The sequence below is a fragment of the Pholis gunnellus genome, assembly GCF_910591455.1.
Source record: "Pholis gunnellus genome assembly, chromosome: 16".
Lineage (NCBI taxonomy): Eukaryota > Metazoa > Chordata > Actinopteri > Perciformes > Pholidae > Pholis > Pholis gunnellus.
This window is the reverse complement of record NC_136543.1, coordinates 4,657,640-4,675,242: the sequence shown is the minus strand read 5'-3', so window position 1 is coordinate 4,675,242 and position 17,603 is coordinate 4,657,640. Positions and strand designations below refer to the sequence as shown.

Below are 17,603 nucleotides of genomic sequence, written 5' to 3'. Positions count from 1 at the left end.
GTACCATTTCACCATTGTTCTTGTTTTTTTTTTTTTAAAAAGGAGCATTCAAGTGAAAGTTTAGATCTTAATAACCAGAGTTCATGTACAATTTATATGTGTCAAATTCACACTATGCTGATTTTTTGGATCATTCCAAGCAATCGTATTATTTAGTTTTGTCTATCATGAAAGTCACAGACACGTCTATTGAAACCTGCTTTTCATGGTGCGAGAAGATATCATATTCTTTTTTTGGGGGATTTTCATATCAACCCAATAGTTGTCCTAACTCTTTACATCTCTAAAATACAATAACATGGTTTGGAAAATGGTGAGCAGCGATGTAAAGTAGATGTGGTTTGTTGTTGTAAATTGGATAAACATGCAAAACTCCTGGTGTGGCTGTTTTTAAAGGCAACAAAAAGGGGCTCAATGTGGGTTGTGTTGTGGATTAATGTGACCACAAAGTATTTTACTGTCACTGTTAAATCATGATCTGCAAACAGTCAGAGAAGTCATGAACTGGTTAGTAAAGCCGTTTGGTGCTTATATCATTTCCTCTTCAGTGAGTGGCCATAGTGGAGCGGATATAGTCAGTAAACCGGCAGACCTGCAGAGAATAAAATGAATAGAACTTAAAAAAACCCACGTCAGGCTTGAATTAAACATTGCTTTTCTTAACTCTCTAAAACAAAATGTGACAAATACATACATGGATATAAAGAGACTGAATTATTTATTATAAAATAATAAAACGTATACCAGCAACTTGGAAAGAATACTTCAACATGAAAGGGAATTACAAGTCTAAACCTTTTTAAATGCAGCAAACAAATTGGCCACAATGAGGTATAAAAATGTCAGTACATCATGTATATAAACATAGAATTAAATCAAATAGATCAGCCCCACTGTCACCAATACCAGATCCAACATTTGAGTTAGTATCGGCCTGATATCATTATCCATATCTACACTAATATTTGGAATCTAAAATACCTTCAAGTCTGACTGATTACAACACAACAGAGGGCATGTCATCATTCACAACAGCTCTTACTGCAGTAGAGGAGCTTTAAGCTCAAAAATAAATAAATGGCAGGTGACCATCTGAACAGCAATTTCCAAAACAAGAAATTTGAAAATGTCTAACAACACGAGACAAAATCCTCCTGAGATCACAGTAAATAATGGCAACTTCTGAAGTGCTTTTTCAAGTCCCTAATTTTTGACAAATTGCTACCGACTGTGCCGACTACAGTGTTGACATATTACTCTATAAACTCATATTAAGCATCACAGAACAGAGGTCAGTTGAGTGGACCCACATTGGCATAAACCCCGGGACGATCCTCCTCATCACAGCCCCATCCCCAGGACACCACACCCTGCAGCTCCCTGTTACACACCAGGGGGCCACCAGAATCTCCCTGATGGGGAAGATGGGGACAACAACAACAACAACAACAACACTGTCGTAAACAATCACAAAATGCTCACAAAGGGACAGGTGTTGGAAATTAGCTTTAGCTACATTGGACACTGCTTCTGCAACTCTCTGTCTGTACTCGTCTCTTACAAATAAGTGAATCAAATAAACATAATAATTATAATGAAAGAGTAAGTAAAAAGAAGACACAAAATCTAAAGGAATTTGATAAAGCAAAAAAAGATGTAATTTGTGAAAAAGTCTCGTACCTGACAGGAGTCCTTTCCTCCCCCGAGGGAGCCGGCGCAGAACATGCAGGAGGTGATCCTGTTGGGGTAGGAGCGTCCACAGACCTGCTGGGACAGGATGGGCAGATCCAGGCAGTGAAGGCGTTTAGTACAACCAACTGGGTCACACACGGAATCAGAGAGACAGTCTAACAGGCCTCATCACTCAAATGAAGAAGTGCTCTTTGACCTGTGACACTGGTGAAACGTTTTCTCCTGGAACACAACGTCCCCCCCCCCCCAGACTTACAGGGGCTCTGGGTGGCTCCCCATCCAGAGACCAGACACCGGGTGCCCGCAGGGACGCAACAGGCGGGCAGGGCGACGGGCTGGACGTACTTGTCGATCTTTGCCGGCTCGGTGAGTTTAATCAGCATGATGTCGTTGTTGAGGGTTAACGTTCGTAGTCCGGGTGGCGGACGATGACAGCGGCAGCGATGAACAACTCGGGCCCGTCCTTGTAGCCGATGTGGTGCTCACCCAGACGCAGCTCGATGTCCTCGTCCCCGAGAGGCCACAGTGGGACGAAATGGGCAGGATGAGCTCATGCGGATGGTTAGAATGGTCACCTGTTGGTGTCGTAGGTCTCCATCCGTCCCTTACTTACTGTGTAGGATGGGAAATATCAATCTGTCAATGGGGTCAACTGTTAGAATGTTTGGGTTATGGGTATTATGTCTGCAGCAACAAGCTTGTGTTCAGTAACAATAGCAATCGTAAACCAGTTTTTTGGAGAAACGAGCTGCTGAAAAAATGTCCACGCTCCTTGAAAGAAACACCAGCAGTCCTTGGAAGTTTCGACTTTAATTCAGACTTTAAATATAAAGAACAAAGTGTTAAATATTTAACATATGTTAAGAATTCATTTACAGTACAGCAAGTAACTTTCATAACCCACGTCCACATACCGCTGGTAAACAAAACCATATAATAAAAATAATCAGAGTGTGTCTGAAATGTGTTTTTCTGTCCAAGTAAACCTTGTCAGTTTGTGCAGTAATGTAGGCAAAGCTTCTCCTCACACACTTTAGCAGCACTTTAAATTCAAGGCACAGCAGCTCCCACTCCTGACGTACAGTACGTCAGATAAGAAACGACTACAGGGGCTGGGTGGGGGGAACTTCACGACAGCCTGTAATAGTCTCAATGTGCGTTTGGATCTGGATCTTGAATATGTGGGACAGACAAGATCATCATTGCCTCGCTTTGTCATCATTTCGGATCACATCAGAGCTGGTAAAGAAAGTTTTAAGCGTCTCTCTCGATTATAGCTGGTGACAGAAAAAATGTTGCGCTTGAAACCTTAAGGTTTCAAGCGCAGCGTCCCTCAGCGTCCTCTAGTTTTAAAGGTTTCGTTGCAGCCCTCATAATTCTCCCTGACTTCTTTCCTTTTTCTCCAATCGACTGCATCCCTCCCTCATTACAGTCAGATGTCTTTTTTTCGCCCCGGCAACAACAAAGTCCCGACGGGTAAAATCAACCCGACTGACTGCCGCTCGGAGACGTCTCTCCCAGCTTTGGCCGCTTGCGAAGGTTCCCTCGCTGAAAAATCTTCCTCATTTGCTCCACGCAGATATCCGCGGCGACCTCCGTCTCCTTGGCGAGCTGATACAGGCTGAGGAAGCCGTGCGGCAGGTCCTCCACCACCGTCAGGCTCACGGGCTGGCCCATGTCGCGCAGCTTCTTGGCAAACATCACCGAGTCGTCCAGCAAGGCGTCCAGAGCGGAGGCCTGAGGAGGCGCACACGGGGGAGGAATCAGGAAACAAGGTTTAGGGGGGACAACAACTCAAACATAGTTCTGTATTGCAATTTCTACTGAAATATCTGGAATAAGCTAATATCGGAACATGAAACTGGACCACACCGAGCTCCTTCACGGTTTCTCTTGCATGCTTTTAGCTCAATTAAGGGAAAATCAACTTGAAAACACATTCCACACAATCCAATGACGTTAACATTCAGCTGTTTGTGTCTTCAGACAGAAATGCAACAAGGGAAATCTTTGCTGTTTTGAAATAGCTGGAGAAAATCTGTGCCAAACTAGCATGCAGTCCAGAAAGGAATGTTAAAGTGGAAGCAGCCAACAAAAATTACGTCATCGTTACTGATTATGTCAATCAGTCCGTGAGCCCAACACACAGACGTTGTTGTCATTTCGTATGAATCTTAAAGCCTGGTTCCAGATCTAAGTATTGACGCAGTCTCAAGATTTCTTCAGCCAATCAAAGTGAATGAATTAAGTAACAGGAAATGGCATCCGAGTCTGATTACCAGGCTAAAAAAACATGACTCATCTTGTCTCTGTGCCTTTGCTGAAGTTAGTCTAAGAGTTAAAATTGTCCTCGGGGTGAACATGAGGTTCCCCTCGGGGGTATATAAACTCTTACCACTATGTGTACAGGCGGCAGGCCTCGCAGCAGGCTGGCAGGAGCCAGCAGGGGCGACACGAACGGGTTCCTGATGACGGGGCAGGACGTCAGGCGAACAAAGGCCAGGCACTCGGAGCGCAGGGGCTCAAAGCCCTCTGGGTAACCCACCTGCCCTCCGCAGTGTGTCGCGGAGGCACAAGCGGGCGTCCCGCGAGCGGCGCCGCCCGCGGACCCCCTCTGCGCTGCCGACAGCGAGCGCACTCCCCCCGTAGTCCGCATGGGGTCCAGATAGGACTGGATCCAGTTGGAGGCTCCCTGGGTGAGGTCGCTGAGCAGCGCGGCGGTGTCTCTGCCCAGAGCGCTCAGGCTGCCGCTGCCCGCCGCGGTCTGCACCGTCTGGGAGTCTGCACCTGGGAGGGAGATTATGCGACGTAAGCAAATGTGTCGGACAGACGGACAAAAGACGCACCTGAGAGAAAGAAGAACACGAGTGTGGCTCTTAACGATGCTGACGTTTTTCTGTAGAAACACAGATAGTTTCAGATGTTCTGTAACAGTTTGTTGTTCCGTCTTTAAAGGGTGGAGAATAATCAAACTAAAGAGCAAAACAGAGTCCTTGCAGGGAGCTAGGCAACACATCCTGATTCTTATTTTCTCCTCCGACACAGTAGATACACCGTTCACATGGCAACAAGATGCTGACGTCACTCAGATTACTGAGGCTTGTTCTTTCACCCAGAGCATCTTCTGTTGTGTGACATTTTTAAACCAAATACAGGAATCAGTCCGTCCGTTCTGCAAAATGTAAACCCATAATTCTGTTCATCTGCAATGGGGAACAAAGCGTTCTCTCAATGATACTCAGTGATGACAATAAGCACACACACAGAGAGGCACACCTGAGATACACCTGAGATACGAGTGTAGAAAAGCAAAGGTTTTCAAAGATATCAAGGCGATATGATAGAATCTGTTACAACGTTACGCTACGAGGAGCTTACTAGAGCCTCTCTGTTCCAGAAAGATGAACTGTTTATGGATTCAGTGTTACATGAATATTGTTGGAGGATTCAGAGGGCTCAGTGGTAAATCAGAGGCTTGTGGCAATAAAAAATATCCAACTAGGTGCAGTCACACACTATTTAGTGCAGAACAGTGCACATAACAGCAGGTTCATTACTCTCATCTTTCCTTTTCCTCTCACGTTATCCGGTTTCTACATTAACCCTGTTCTGGTAGAGCCGGAAAGTTCTCTTGTGTTAAATGAGGCGGCAAACAATGCTGTACACACACACACACACACACACATACCTGCATAGGCATTGATGCACTTCGTGAGGACACCTAGAGGCAGCAGCGGGTCGATGAGCGTGAGCAGGCGGGACGGCGAGGCGTCAGTGGTGAGCAAGGTGGCGGGGTAGGCGGCCATGATGCCGTCGGGGACCCGGATGCCGCTGCATATGGCCTTCATGGACACGGTGATGCAGAGGTTCCCTCCGGCGCTGTCGCCCGCCAGGCAAACGCGCTCCGCCGTGGAGCCTGAAATAATATTTATTTTTACAATCAACACTTGAAATGATGAAGGCACATATGACAAGGCAGTACAAGGTAACCACCATTTCCGCATGCGAGTGGGCACACAACACTCTCCACGTTCTGATAATGTACAGATAGCAAACCACATGCTACACTGAGGACATAAGGTGTCCCCTCCTACTGGGGGACAAACGGTAACACCGCATGTGAAACGGGTAAAGACATGAATTCTCCCTGTTGGTTCACTACAGCCCTGTGTTGTCTCGAGCTTGACGCTGTGCACACACACACACACACCCAGCAGATGACAGTTGTTCAGAGCCCAGCAGTAGGCGTAGAAGCATTCCTCCAGAGCTCTGGGAAACGGCGCTTCGGGTGACAGCGAGTAGTCCACGGAGAGGATGGGCACGCTCAGGTCCTTAGACCAACTCCGCAGGTAATTCTGATTTGTGGGGACAGAGAGCGGAACAAATGCGTGTGATGAATGGAAAACCTGCTTACTTTCATTGTACATTTGTGAAACACTAAGTGGGATTGAAAGGTCTGGTGCTAAATATAACTTATTATAAGAGGATTAAGAGTACGGGTGGTAGTAGTAGTATGAACCCTGGGATACAGTTAACAGGGTGGCTCGTGTGCCGTACCTCGTGGGATCTGGAGGTCTGGGCCACGAAGCCGCCTCCGTGGAAGTGGATGATCAGCCAGGGGGAGCGAGGCTGCGTCTGTACCCAGGGGAGATGGGACGCGGTGATGGTGGGGGGGTCGCTTCGAGAATAAGCGAGCAACTCTTCGCTCTCCTAAAAAGGTGAGAGGACAAGTCACAAGGTAATTAATAATAAAGGACTCGAAGCAACGAAACATGTCAATGTCAACAACGTACACATTTTCTACGTCATACTAAACAACCACTTTATATGAACCCCCCCCCAAAAAAAAGAAATTAGCAATAATACAGTTGTTATTGGTAATATACTGATTTGGGTCGGCTTGTACATTCGATTGTACACTTCTGTGTTGCGTCTCTCGTGCAGACGATTGATCGGGTCTCCAATCTATCGAGTTCTTGAGAGTTTTCTAAAACAACTTTTAAAGGAAAATCCCTTTGTCAATATCGGGTCACATGACGGACAAAGAGAGACAGAAGATTCACGTGGAACTAATCACAACGGATCAAAGATCAAATGTCCTAAGATTGGATTTTCTTCAGTTCACGCAGATTTATTTGCATCACAAAGTGTCCAAGTAAACCGAGCTGTCCGGAGTCAACTAACGTCACAATAGCATTGTACATTATTTTATAACCCCCCCCCTCCTTCGGACACGTCCTCCTCATCTTCTAAACTTTCACCTAGACAAGTTACACTGTGTACCTCGGACAAGTCATAACAAGTTGTGTTGATTAACCATAGTCTCCTTCCCCGCTCGTCTTCTCCTGATTCTACCTCTGGCCGCCCATCGCAGCGACCGGCTCCTGTTCTTCCCCTGCGGTAGAAATCTCGCCCTACTTGTTGATCTACGTCTTCCCCCCTCTATCTTCACCCGGGCTCCAAGGCCGCTATACTAGACTCCCTGTCTCAGTGACGTGAATAACATATGACAATGATACGGGCCAATATCACAGCATCAATGTGAATATACATGGATACATTTCAAATTATGCAGATGATTGATTTTACACTAATATATTTCAAGACACACATACATTTTTCTCCCACATCTTCTTAGTATTTGTCTAAGTAAATCTAAAACCATGTCTGGTCCACATTTGTATTCCTCACCTGTCCTTCTCGCAGCTCACAGGAGATCAGACGCATGAGGACTGGTCCGGGGCCCCAGTGGGCTATCGGAGGCGACACGGTGGCGGTTAGGCTGGGGTCCAAGGCCAGCGGGAGGTGCAGAGTGACAGGGGGCACAGTCAGGGTGAAGTTCACCTGCACTGGGTAAGACGCTATTCTGCTGAAGCCCTGGAGGGAGACAGACACGCAGCGGATTGAGCGGTTAAAACACTAAAGGGGACTCCAGCTGAGTCGAGAGTCGGTAGAAGGATAATTGACCCTGCCTACTGCTAAAAGGCCGGACTCCGTGAGGTTCCAGAAGGACTTCCAGAACTGCATGTCCAGGTTCTGGGTAATGCGCTCGAACTCGGCGCCCCGCAGCTCCGGATCGATGACGTACTTCCCCGATGTGAGGAGGGAAAGGGCCGCCAGACCTGGAAGAGGACGGGATGCTTTTGAGCACTTCAGAGAAAAGGTCCATCAATGCCATGACATCATGGACAAAACCAAGACTTACCCAAACCCGACTGCTGTTTACTGTACGTCTCTCCGTACGTGACCATGCTTATGACAACGGTCTGGAGGAACGGACGTAGACTTGGCGAGAACTGCGATAAGAAACGATGGACAGATAATAATAAGATAAATAAGATAAATAAGAAAATTAAAACAAGTGACACATTCTTTTTCTTTCTTAAAAATACTTTACATTATAATACTAAACTGGCTATTTGGGATCTGATTTGTTTGGCCACATAAAGTGACCCGACGAGAGGTGCTCAGTGATGGGTCAGAGCAATCGACAGGCTCGCATCCAAGTTATTTTGAATAATATTTTGGCGGGAAAACCCAACTTTGGCGTGCTAAGAATTGGACAAAAGCGGCCGACCTGGAAGCCCAGACAGCGGCCGTAGAAGCAGGCCTTGTGCATGGAGCTGTACTCCCGCACGAACCGGCGGCTCAGGTCCCCGTCCTGCATGGAGTACAGCTCGCCGTAGCCGTTGTCGTTGATCAGCTGCTCGGCGAGGTGCAGCAGCGCCCGCAGCTGGCACAGCGCGCTGCAGTACGCCTCCATCTCCGACGCGTTGTGGTCCGCCCTGAAGAAGGCACTGTTGTAATTGGAGGCGATGTAACGCCCCTTGTGGATGATGTGCATAAGGCAAGACAGCAAGACCTGAAGGACGGAGAGAAATGTTTTTTGTATTTTACATTTTCCAACAAATACCATAAAAAGACCAGAAACATGTGGAGTCAAAGCTTTATGTAGCTTTCTTTGTGTCATAGAGCTCCAAAACAAAGAGCCACAAAAATAGTAAAATTGTAACATTCTTACTATTTCTTTTACATTTTAAATCGACCAAATAATGAATTGATTGGAGAAAATACTTGTTAGTTGCAGCCCTAATGTTATAATGATGATTCAAACTGTTCCATGTGACACCTTCAAACACACACACACACACACACACACACACCGCTGTTAACAAACCAGCAGTGAGCGCAGCCACGCATCCAGGCGTCGGGTTCAGTCGTACCTTGGTCAGGGTGCGGTAGCCGTTCCCGGGCGTTTGAGCATCGAAGTCGTAGTGGTGGAAGACGGCGGTGAAGCTGGCGATCACGGGTTTCAGGGATTGGCCGTGCTCCTGAATCTTTCTCATGCACGTGACCAGGCGCCTGGCGACGGCGCCGTACGGCAAATCGGAGGGCCCGCACAAAATGGAAATGTTGTCCTCACATACGGTCTCCAAGGCTGCGAACACAACCTTGTAATCCATATCTGAGACTAGGGAGGGGGGGGGGGGGAAGAGAGACAAGACAACCCTTATTTAACCTCCTTCATATCAGCGTCTGCAGCTCTCGACTCGGCGGACATGTGATGCATGTCTGGAAGAGACGGGACCATCACATCAAAAGGGTAATCTCAATGACCTCATCTCCTGCAGCAACACTCACTGCTCATAGTGATTCTAGTCTCGTTATCTGCTCGGTCAGGGGTTGAAGTTCCACTCCAGCCTGGGGACGGTTCTTTCAAAACGAAGCCAGTCAAGGCACCACCTCTAGCCGTCTTTATTTGAATAATAACACAAAAGACACGGACACAAGACGCAACGAGCGGATGTCTTACTCAAACGTGCATATCTGTTGGCAGATAATTGAACACATCATTTGCACTTTTTAGGATTTCCATGCAGTGCACGTACCACCATGAAAGTCACCTGTCACTGCATGAGAAATATACGACAGGGTGGGATCATTAATAATGGCTTTGAAATATTTTAGAAATGTTTTCTTTTGTTTTTAAAGCATTGGAGGAGGTACATATTGGATTTGACTTGTGATTCGTGGACTACATGCTTTGGATGACATTAGTCATAATCCCAGACTACATTAAAGCGTCACGATACTGCTCATGCAGACACCAGAACCTTTGTGCTTCGCAGCTTTAAATACTCTTAAAAGAATGGAAATCTCTTCAGCGTCAACAGCAGCATGTCAGAACAGCCTCGAGCCAAAAACTGAAACCAGGACGCTGTTCATGAACACTGTGGGCTTAATCACACTTCTGACCCATGCTTGATCGGGTTTGTCAGTTTCTGTCCAGCAGCCAGTGTCTTTATGGGCAGAGGTTTAGATTTATGATGCTATGCTCTTTGAGCAACATCCATTAGATGTAAGCTACAAAGGCATTTAACGCCACGAGGCCCCCAGTGTGATCTGCATCTGAGCACAGGCTAGCTCAACAGCAAAACAATGTATTCATATCGTTAAATGTTCATGGATCTTTAGTTGTCCTTTTAATCTCCTGATATGATGGTCTAAATGTGCTTTCAAGAGTTTTCTACACCGCCAGAAGTATAATGCTGTTGGTGAAATACTAGATCCATCCATCACATTTTCACTCAACTTTTTTTCCTTGAAAACAGCCGCACTCCAGATACTGGCTTTGATCAAAATCAGGCTTAAAATACAACGTTTCTATCTAACGATACATTGAGTCAAGAAAAAAAAAAAAGTAAAGTTAGACTTGATGATAATAAAAATATCCCTATAGTCGAAATGATGAGATAGAAAGTCAAAATGATGAGATATTTAAACACAGTCATAGAAGCAGCTCTTTGGCTGGTTGCTCTACATTTGACATAGAAATGTATTGTGAGTACATTGAAGACGACTTTAAACGTGGCTTTACAACACATGAAATACTTCACATGGATTGTGCAAACGCACCCTTGAATGGATTTTAAGCTTTGAACAAAGTTATTAATAACTTGTGTTTGATATTTGTCTTTGCTATTTTCTTTAAAAGTTTGATAGAGTAATGTGGGTTTCTTAACCCTAAATTAAAAGGATTTGAGTTATAATAACAGAAATGTGCTTAAATATATTTTTACATTTATATAACTGCATGTACAATATTTTAACACTTGAATAAACAATAATCAAATGCAGAGACAGTTATTTACCAATATGTTAGGAGTAGTTACATTTACACAGTCTTACATTTACAACCGGCCCTTTGAGGGAAACCGTGATGCTGATGTGGCCCAGAGTGAAGATGAGTTTGAGACCCCTGGTGTAAGGTGAACGAATGAGATATGAATGTACATGCGTCGTATGTATTGTGGACATGAATGCATTCATGTCTGATGTTAGACTGACACCGTTCTAGGACAGAATACTGTATATTATCTCACACATTAAGGTATTATATATTTTAGTTGGAGTTAGATTATAAGCAAAACCTAATGGTTGAAAGTATGAAATTAAGTCAAAAGTAATTATGCCAAAAAAACAGAATTTAAAAATAGAATGGCCTAGTTTCATTTTTACTTATTCAGTTTCTGTTTAGCAGAACTCAGTCCTTGAATGCCTCGTTGTTCCTCTGCTGAATCTAACTTGTCCTCCAGTAGTCTCTTTCAACCAAAAACAGCTGATACTGACGTAAACCTGTCAACAGGCTCGCCTCTGTCACCAACACTGATATCACTTTCCAGCACAGATCAGCTTCCCATAATGTTAAAAACGCATCTTCGTAGGTTTGGTAGGTTTTCAACATGTCTCCATTCCTCCACACAATCGACACACCCATACTCGTTCTCCCTGTTGTGGTTACCGGACAACCAGTGACAACTTTACCCACCACCCCAAGTTGGAGGACTTCAGACTGTCGATCACCCTGTTGCTTACTGTTTCTTACACGCGTGTAAAAACGTTAAAATACAACGACATCGTTTCACATTCGTCTCTGACATCCGCCGTCACGATAACACGCTTTAAATGGGCGAAACACGACGGATGTGTAGCTACATTCGTGACATGTTTTAGTTAAAAATACTTCTCTTACCAACCATGGAGTTACTCGACCCGCATCCTCTTCCTTAATGTTTCTGTGAGGGCGCCCGCAGAATGCTGGGAAACGTCATGTGAGCAGCGCGCGAGCCACCCGCGACGCTCGTGCCCCGGTGAGCAGGCTGTTAGCTTAATGAAGGGGTCAACAGGTAAGCTAAGCTAGCACATTAACAAAGTCAGTGGTGGAAACAACTAACCACAAGTACTCAAGCACGTTACTGTAACGCTACCTGAGTACATGTTTGAGGTACTTGTACTTTACTCGAGTCGTTATATTGTACTTTTTACTTCACTAACGTGACATTTATTCGATATAGCTTCATCGCTAGTTACTTTGTTGCAGTCCAAATGAAGAGTTTATAAAATATGATATTTACTTATGATACTTTAAGTACATTTTACTTGCTTTTACAATGTGGTAATAGTACTTTAACCTCACGTACAGCTGCCCCACTGCAAAGAGTAGTAACTTAGTACATTTACTCTAGTACAAGTATATATTATAGATAAAGATCCCTATGTGCTATCAGGCAGTGGACTATATATAGCCAAACATAAGCCCCACCTTTACCAGGTTCAACATTGAAATTATGTGCACATTAATGCATTCATAATTATAATTCAGTAATATATATATTATAGGCTACATGATTCTGAAATGGGTCATTATGCATGAGTACTTTTACTTTTTGTACTTACATATATTTTGATGCAAATACTTTTGCACATCACTCATGTAAGATTTAGCTTGTAGGGCCTTTACTTGTAACATAGTATATCTACACTGTGGTATTGTAATTTTTACTTAAATAAAATATATGCTTCCTCCATCACTGCAAAGGAGTAGTGTTATAATTATGAAAATATTAGAGAAAAGGCCTTACTTATGGCCGTTTGTGATCATATCACATAACTCTTATTCCCTGCATGCGTTTGAGTAAAGAGTGATTAATGTAACGTTTACCTACTTTAATATATTTACAATATTATAAAGGCTGTAAATCAAACACATGAAAGCCTAATTCCAAAAATGAAAAATTAGTAACGGTAGAACAAATACTGATGTTATGAGATAGTATGTCATTTTTTTATTTTCTATGTCAAAAGTATGACACCAAGTCAATGTTATGACGTAATTGGTCAAATTTAAACTGTTGTTTTCACACAGTTTGTCATTTTGCTGTCCTGTCATGCTATTGGTTGCCTGAGGAGTCCTCTAGAATAAAGCCTTCTACAGACAAAGCACTGTGACTCTGATCTATTCAACAGTGTAATAACGGATAACAGCGCGCACAATACCAGGACCCTGAAACTGTAGCAGCTAAATGGAATCCAGCCATCATACATTTTATTATTTACAGCTGTGCTTTTCCTACTGTGACGTCAAATGTAGGTTTTACAAGTAATGCCTTCCGTGGAAAAGGGCCTTCATACTCGTGTCCTATCAATTTACAGACTTCTGTAGGAGCTCTGCCATGAGCCGTGGTGTTCTGTGTACTGTTGTGGTACTCTAGCTCCTCCTCACTGTTCTACAAATACAACAAACAGTAATAAGTAGAAGAGATGTTGTGCAAGAACAGTATACTGCAGTATGTGATGTGGTTATGGGAGTCTCTAGTGGCCGTCAGATTATCTGCAACACGCTGGGCATGGGCCAAGTTTTACTCTACTGAGTGCCTGGACTTGGAATTTAAAGGGACAGTTCTCCCCAAAATAAAAAAATAAAATTACTTTTTAGACCTTGTTGTGAGCAGTTTCATGGAGGAACTATTTTCTTTCAACTGCTCACAACAAGCTCTGTGGATTATTTTGAGTAACCGGGTCATGATTTATGGATTGTTTTCGGCGCTTTTGAGCACCACAAGCCGAGGGCCACATAGCCGCATTATAATTGAGAGATGGAAGACATCTCTACGCCAAAACATTCTAGATTTAAAAAAAAAAAAACTCCAGGTAAGAGGAAAAATATGTGTTTTTTGGATTTTGGGAAGAACCTTATCTGTAATGCTCTTACAACCACAAAGACTCGCAAGAGTTAAATTTGGCAAAAATCCAAAAAATATGTCGATATCTTCTTTGAGTTGGGCTCTGTTGTAATTTTAATTGTGCAATAGAAACATTTTAATAATCCTACAGGTTATCAATTCAATCATTTTTTTCTGGAGAAAAATAATGAATTACTGCCCGAGAATTTGGAATTATAATATAATAAGTTGTATGAATTTGCACAATGTCCTCTGAACCACATTTTTAAAACAAATAAATATATGCAAGTGAAAAGATGTTGATGATATACTTCTCACCATGTAAAGCCTGTAAAATACAATTCAAAGGGTGAACTCAGGTGTTTCAATCTGCAGGCTAATGTGAGGGAATTCATTCTGTGCTTTCTTATCTCATTGAACAGCATCACGTGTCAGGCCGAGGTTTTCCTCAGGACCATCGACCGTGTTAAGATGGCAGACGACGTCATGAGTGAACTGACGCTCAGTTGAAATTGCCGAGGTGAGTGAATAACCTTGTGAAATTCAAAATGTCTCTCTGAAACACCCGGTTGGAGGTGCCTCATGTTTTCTGCAGAATCAATCAGTTGACTAATTTATGGGGCGTGGTCTTTATTGTGGTCGTTTATCGTGTGTGACGCAGCATTCAGGTGTCGATATGACGCCGTGTGGAAAGTACACTAGTTTTGTTGATGTTTATATTGTAGCTCCTGTTCTTTAGTTATTATACACTTACAGTACACAGTATATTCAGCAATAGTGCACAGATAGAAGGTCACCTCAGTGATCTTCTGTTGGTTCAACATTTCTGTCACTTGAACCGTAAATTTAGACGCGTCCCTCATTCCACTGATGTCCATGCAGGTTTCACTGCTCCGATTTAACATCCTCTCCTCTGCAGTTTGACACCATAAACAGACTGGGAGGCAGATGGACATGCAGGGACTTTACTTTAACAGCGACATTCAGGAGTGGGAAGAATGCAGTTGTGTTTGTTTAGCCGAGTGTCAGGCAATTGGGTCATCTATGTGGAAACTATGAAGAAATATATCGGTCGGATAGGAATAATCCCTGTCATTGTGATTTGTTGTAGATTTGTCAAGACAGAAACTAAAGGGAATAAAATGGGCATTCATTGACAGACACAAGCCTGTCAGATCATTCAATGAGGGATCGTCTGAGACAAGAACTTATCCAAATAATTACACTGAAAACTCGTAAATGATCGCGATCACAAGAATGAGGATATTTAGTTTTCTCTGTGACGCCCTGAGGATTCTTCCTCTCTGTGACTCAGCATTCTCTACTGTAAATTTCCCGTCACCTAAAATGCAAGTCAGTGCTCAAGATGATGACAGAGTGACTATACTAACCCCGACCCTGCTGTCCGAGCTTTATGTGGCACTGTGTGTCTCCACTGTGTGCATACAATCACTGAGCTGCAGTTATGACTCTCTCCAATCAAATGATAACTGCGTTTGATCCTTTTTGTACCCAGATCTAGGCTCGGAGTCAGTCGCCTCAAGTTTTCTTTGATTCAATGCGACATGTGATGTGATGCCACCGCAGCAGCTGTAACCCATACAGTCTGTGGTTCCGTGAAGTCAGATTTGTCTATTTTTTTATTTCATTTGATCGTTTACTAATAGTTGCGCTACACTTCAACAAACGGATGCTGATTTGTTGCATTTGTGACTCAAGAAGATGACATTGTGATGATAGCAAACCCTCCAAGCAGTTTCCCGTTGACAAAGGTCAAGTTACGACCACGGCCACTTCTTTGTTGACCCTCTGATTACCACTGACCTTAGACACGAGGTGTCAGATCTCTGCTTAGCCATGGCAGCAATCAATGTAGCCAGTTTACTCATAAACTGTCAACAGAGCTGCCGTGCAAACAGCTCCCCTGAAGTCCATGCTGGTGTTCTCCTCCGGGACACGGAAAGGGAAGGGGCAGCTTTCTTTGAGGTTTGATTCGTTGTGGTTTGATGTCTCCTTTAGGCAGCTAATCGTATCGGGGTTTGGAGAGAGACTATTAATATTTCTGGCCCTTTTTGTTTGCCTCTTTGTTGTCCTTAGATTTCCTTAAATGTTAGTTCTGCTTTGTGTTTTCTTGTCATTGATATACATCAAACACTTGTTTCCAGATTTCGAGGAAATGTAGTGAAAAGTTAGGTCACGGGATTAGGAGGAAGATGTTGGTGCAAATCCATAACAAAAATACTTCAATTATTCCTGATTATGTGCCTCTTAATTTTAAGAATTTCTTATCAATGCAATGCAGTACAACTTTGAGCAGTTTAGCTATTTTCTTGTTATCGACAGCACTCGAGACCCAGATATGTAACTTCGCCGTGTCTTATCGATCCAGGAAGTATGTGAAACTGAAGAGAGTCAAATTACGAATTCAGTTTTAATCTTATTCATCGAAAGGCTAATGCACAAAAAGTCTAATTTCCTCATTAAACATCCCTAGCTCTCCTTGCCAATGAGACAAGAAACAGGATTTATTTCAACACTCTTTTTTTATCTATATTTGTTTTTTGGGATCTCTGTTAAACACTTGATTTCTGGAAAGGCCCTGATCGAACATTTCCTAATCTACTAATCCCTCCGAGGAGATTAGGAGCGGCTGTTTATATTTTAACTAAAGGTATTGTGGCCAGCAGGGAGGAAAACCTCGATTAACGACTCGTGAGAAAAGAAACGGCATGTCCAAACTAAGGCTAATTTACAAGTCTCTGTCACCTAAACACACATGTATAGTGGCAATGAAGGCTCAACACAGTCACTGTTGTGCAGTGTGGCCAAGAGGAGGGGATGTTGGGGGTGCAGGTGTTCCTTTCCAATAAGGGAGACAAACGAGTCACACTGCCTTCCTGTCCTCATAGCATTTGATTCTTACTGAATACAAATGTATGTCAAACTCTGAGGAACACACGCACAGCGATAGTCAGCAGGCAAGGGTGAGGGATAGAAAGGTCTGTAGGCGGTGCCAGTTTGTCTAAATTGTTCTATTCTTTATTTAGCCTGCAAGCTGCCAATGAGACACAGTATGATATTTCATATTTCTCAAAATCCTGGTTGATGTGATAACAATCATGTCCACGTAAAATTTGCTTCAGGAGGCCACATAGAATACATGTCGCATCTTACAACTTGGATCTTATTGTTTATTATTTGCCTTTACACGCAACTACGTGAAGGGTCAGAGTTGAACCAGGAAGTGACCCAAACAATTTGGATAATAACCTTTTATTCACTGGTTACCAATGTGTTTGGCTTCTGACCCCTTAACATTAAGCCACGTCTCTCTGTAACCTCACTAATTGGTTCGTTTTTAATGTCAGTCAATGAAGAGGTAAAACTAGCCGGAATCTTACAGAGAAAAAGGGAAATATTTGGACAAAGTCACAAAAAAATGCATTATTTTGTGTATTTAATAAAAAAAATGTATTTCTTCTTTCCATTTTATCATTTTGTTGTCACCAACATTTGATGCCATGGCCCGCTGGTTTAGATAATATGGGTAAACGTGCTTGTGCTTCTGACCCCATTGAACTCCATTACAAAGATGTGTGAAGCAGTCTGGTCATACAGTACATCTCTCACTGAATGTTCAAAATCAATACAGCAAAAGGATGACATATTCTGACTTTTAGTACCTAATATGGCGTAAATTCCAAAAATGCTGGTTCCTACATTTCCCATAATGCAACAAATAGCATCACTTGATGGGTCACTATCTCACTGCTATGGTAGGTTTGTGTTTTCAGACACGTAGGCTGCAACAAATGTTTATTTTCGTTATTGATTAATCCGCCAAGTAGTTTCTCCATTAACTAATTAATTGTTTGGTTTATAAAATGA

At 43.2% G+C, this 17,603-nt stretch overlaps 1 protein-coding gene and 1 pseudogene across 5 annotated transcripts; both read right to left on the bottom strand.

Annotated features, from left to right (window-relative positions):
• Positions 1–544: 544 nt before the first annotated feature.
• LOC306708389 (trypsin-2-like) lies at positions 545–2,911 on the bottom strand (annotated as a pseudogene). The gene is made up of 5 exons: positions 2,899–2,911; positions 1,949–2,241; positions 1,681–1,817; positions 1,311–1,412; positions 545–592 (listed from the first exon to the last, which is right to left on the bottom strand). The product of its transcript is annotated as a trypsin-2-like (transcript).
• Positions 2,484–11,823, bottom strand: lipea (lipase, hormone-sensitive a). Of its 4 annotated transcripts, XM_079175823.1 has the most exons (11): positions 11,726–11,823; positions 8,916–9,163; positions 8,270–8,554; positions 7,898–7,988; positions 7,669–7,814; positions 7,384–7,569; positions 6,250–6,402; positions 5,903–6,047; positions 5,381–5,608; positions 4,088–4,479; positions 2,484–3,429 (listed from the first exon to the last, which is right to left on the bottom strand). In XM_079175823.1, the coding sequence occupies exons 1-11, from the start codon at positions 11,730–11,732 to the stop codon at positions 3,175–3,177; spliced, it is 2,136 nt and encodes a 711-aa protein (XP_079031949.1). In that variant the 5' UTR covers positions 11,733–11,823; the 3' UTR covers positions 2,484–3,174. The 4 variants fall into 4 exon arrangements, with proteins under 4 accessions (XP_079031949.1, XP_079031946.1, XP_079031948.1 ...); XM_079175820.1 differs by having other exon boundaries at positions 5,381–6,047; XM_079175822.1 differs by having other exon boundaries at positions 5,381–6,047; positions 11,730–11,769.
• Between the last annotated feature and the right edge of the window lie 5,780 nt (positions 11,824–17,603).

What these genes read in the sequence shown, in the direction of transcription:
- lipea (XM_079175820.1), bottom strand. An exon ending in GTGCATCAATGCCTATGCAG is followed by an intron (nt 4,480 to 5,380) that starts GTATGTGTGTGT and finishes TCTCCCTCCCAG; the next exon opens with GTGCAGACTCCCAGACGGTG. An exon ending in TGCCGCCTGTACACATAGTG is followed by an intron (nt 3,430 to 4,087) that starts GTAAGAGTTTAT and finishes GCGCCTCCTCAG; the next exon opens with GCCTCCGCTCTGGACGCCTT.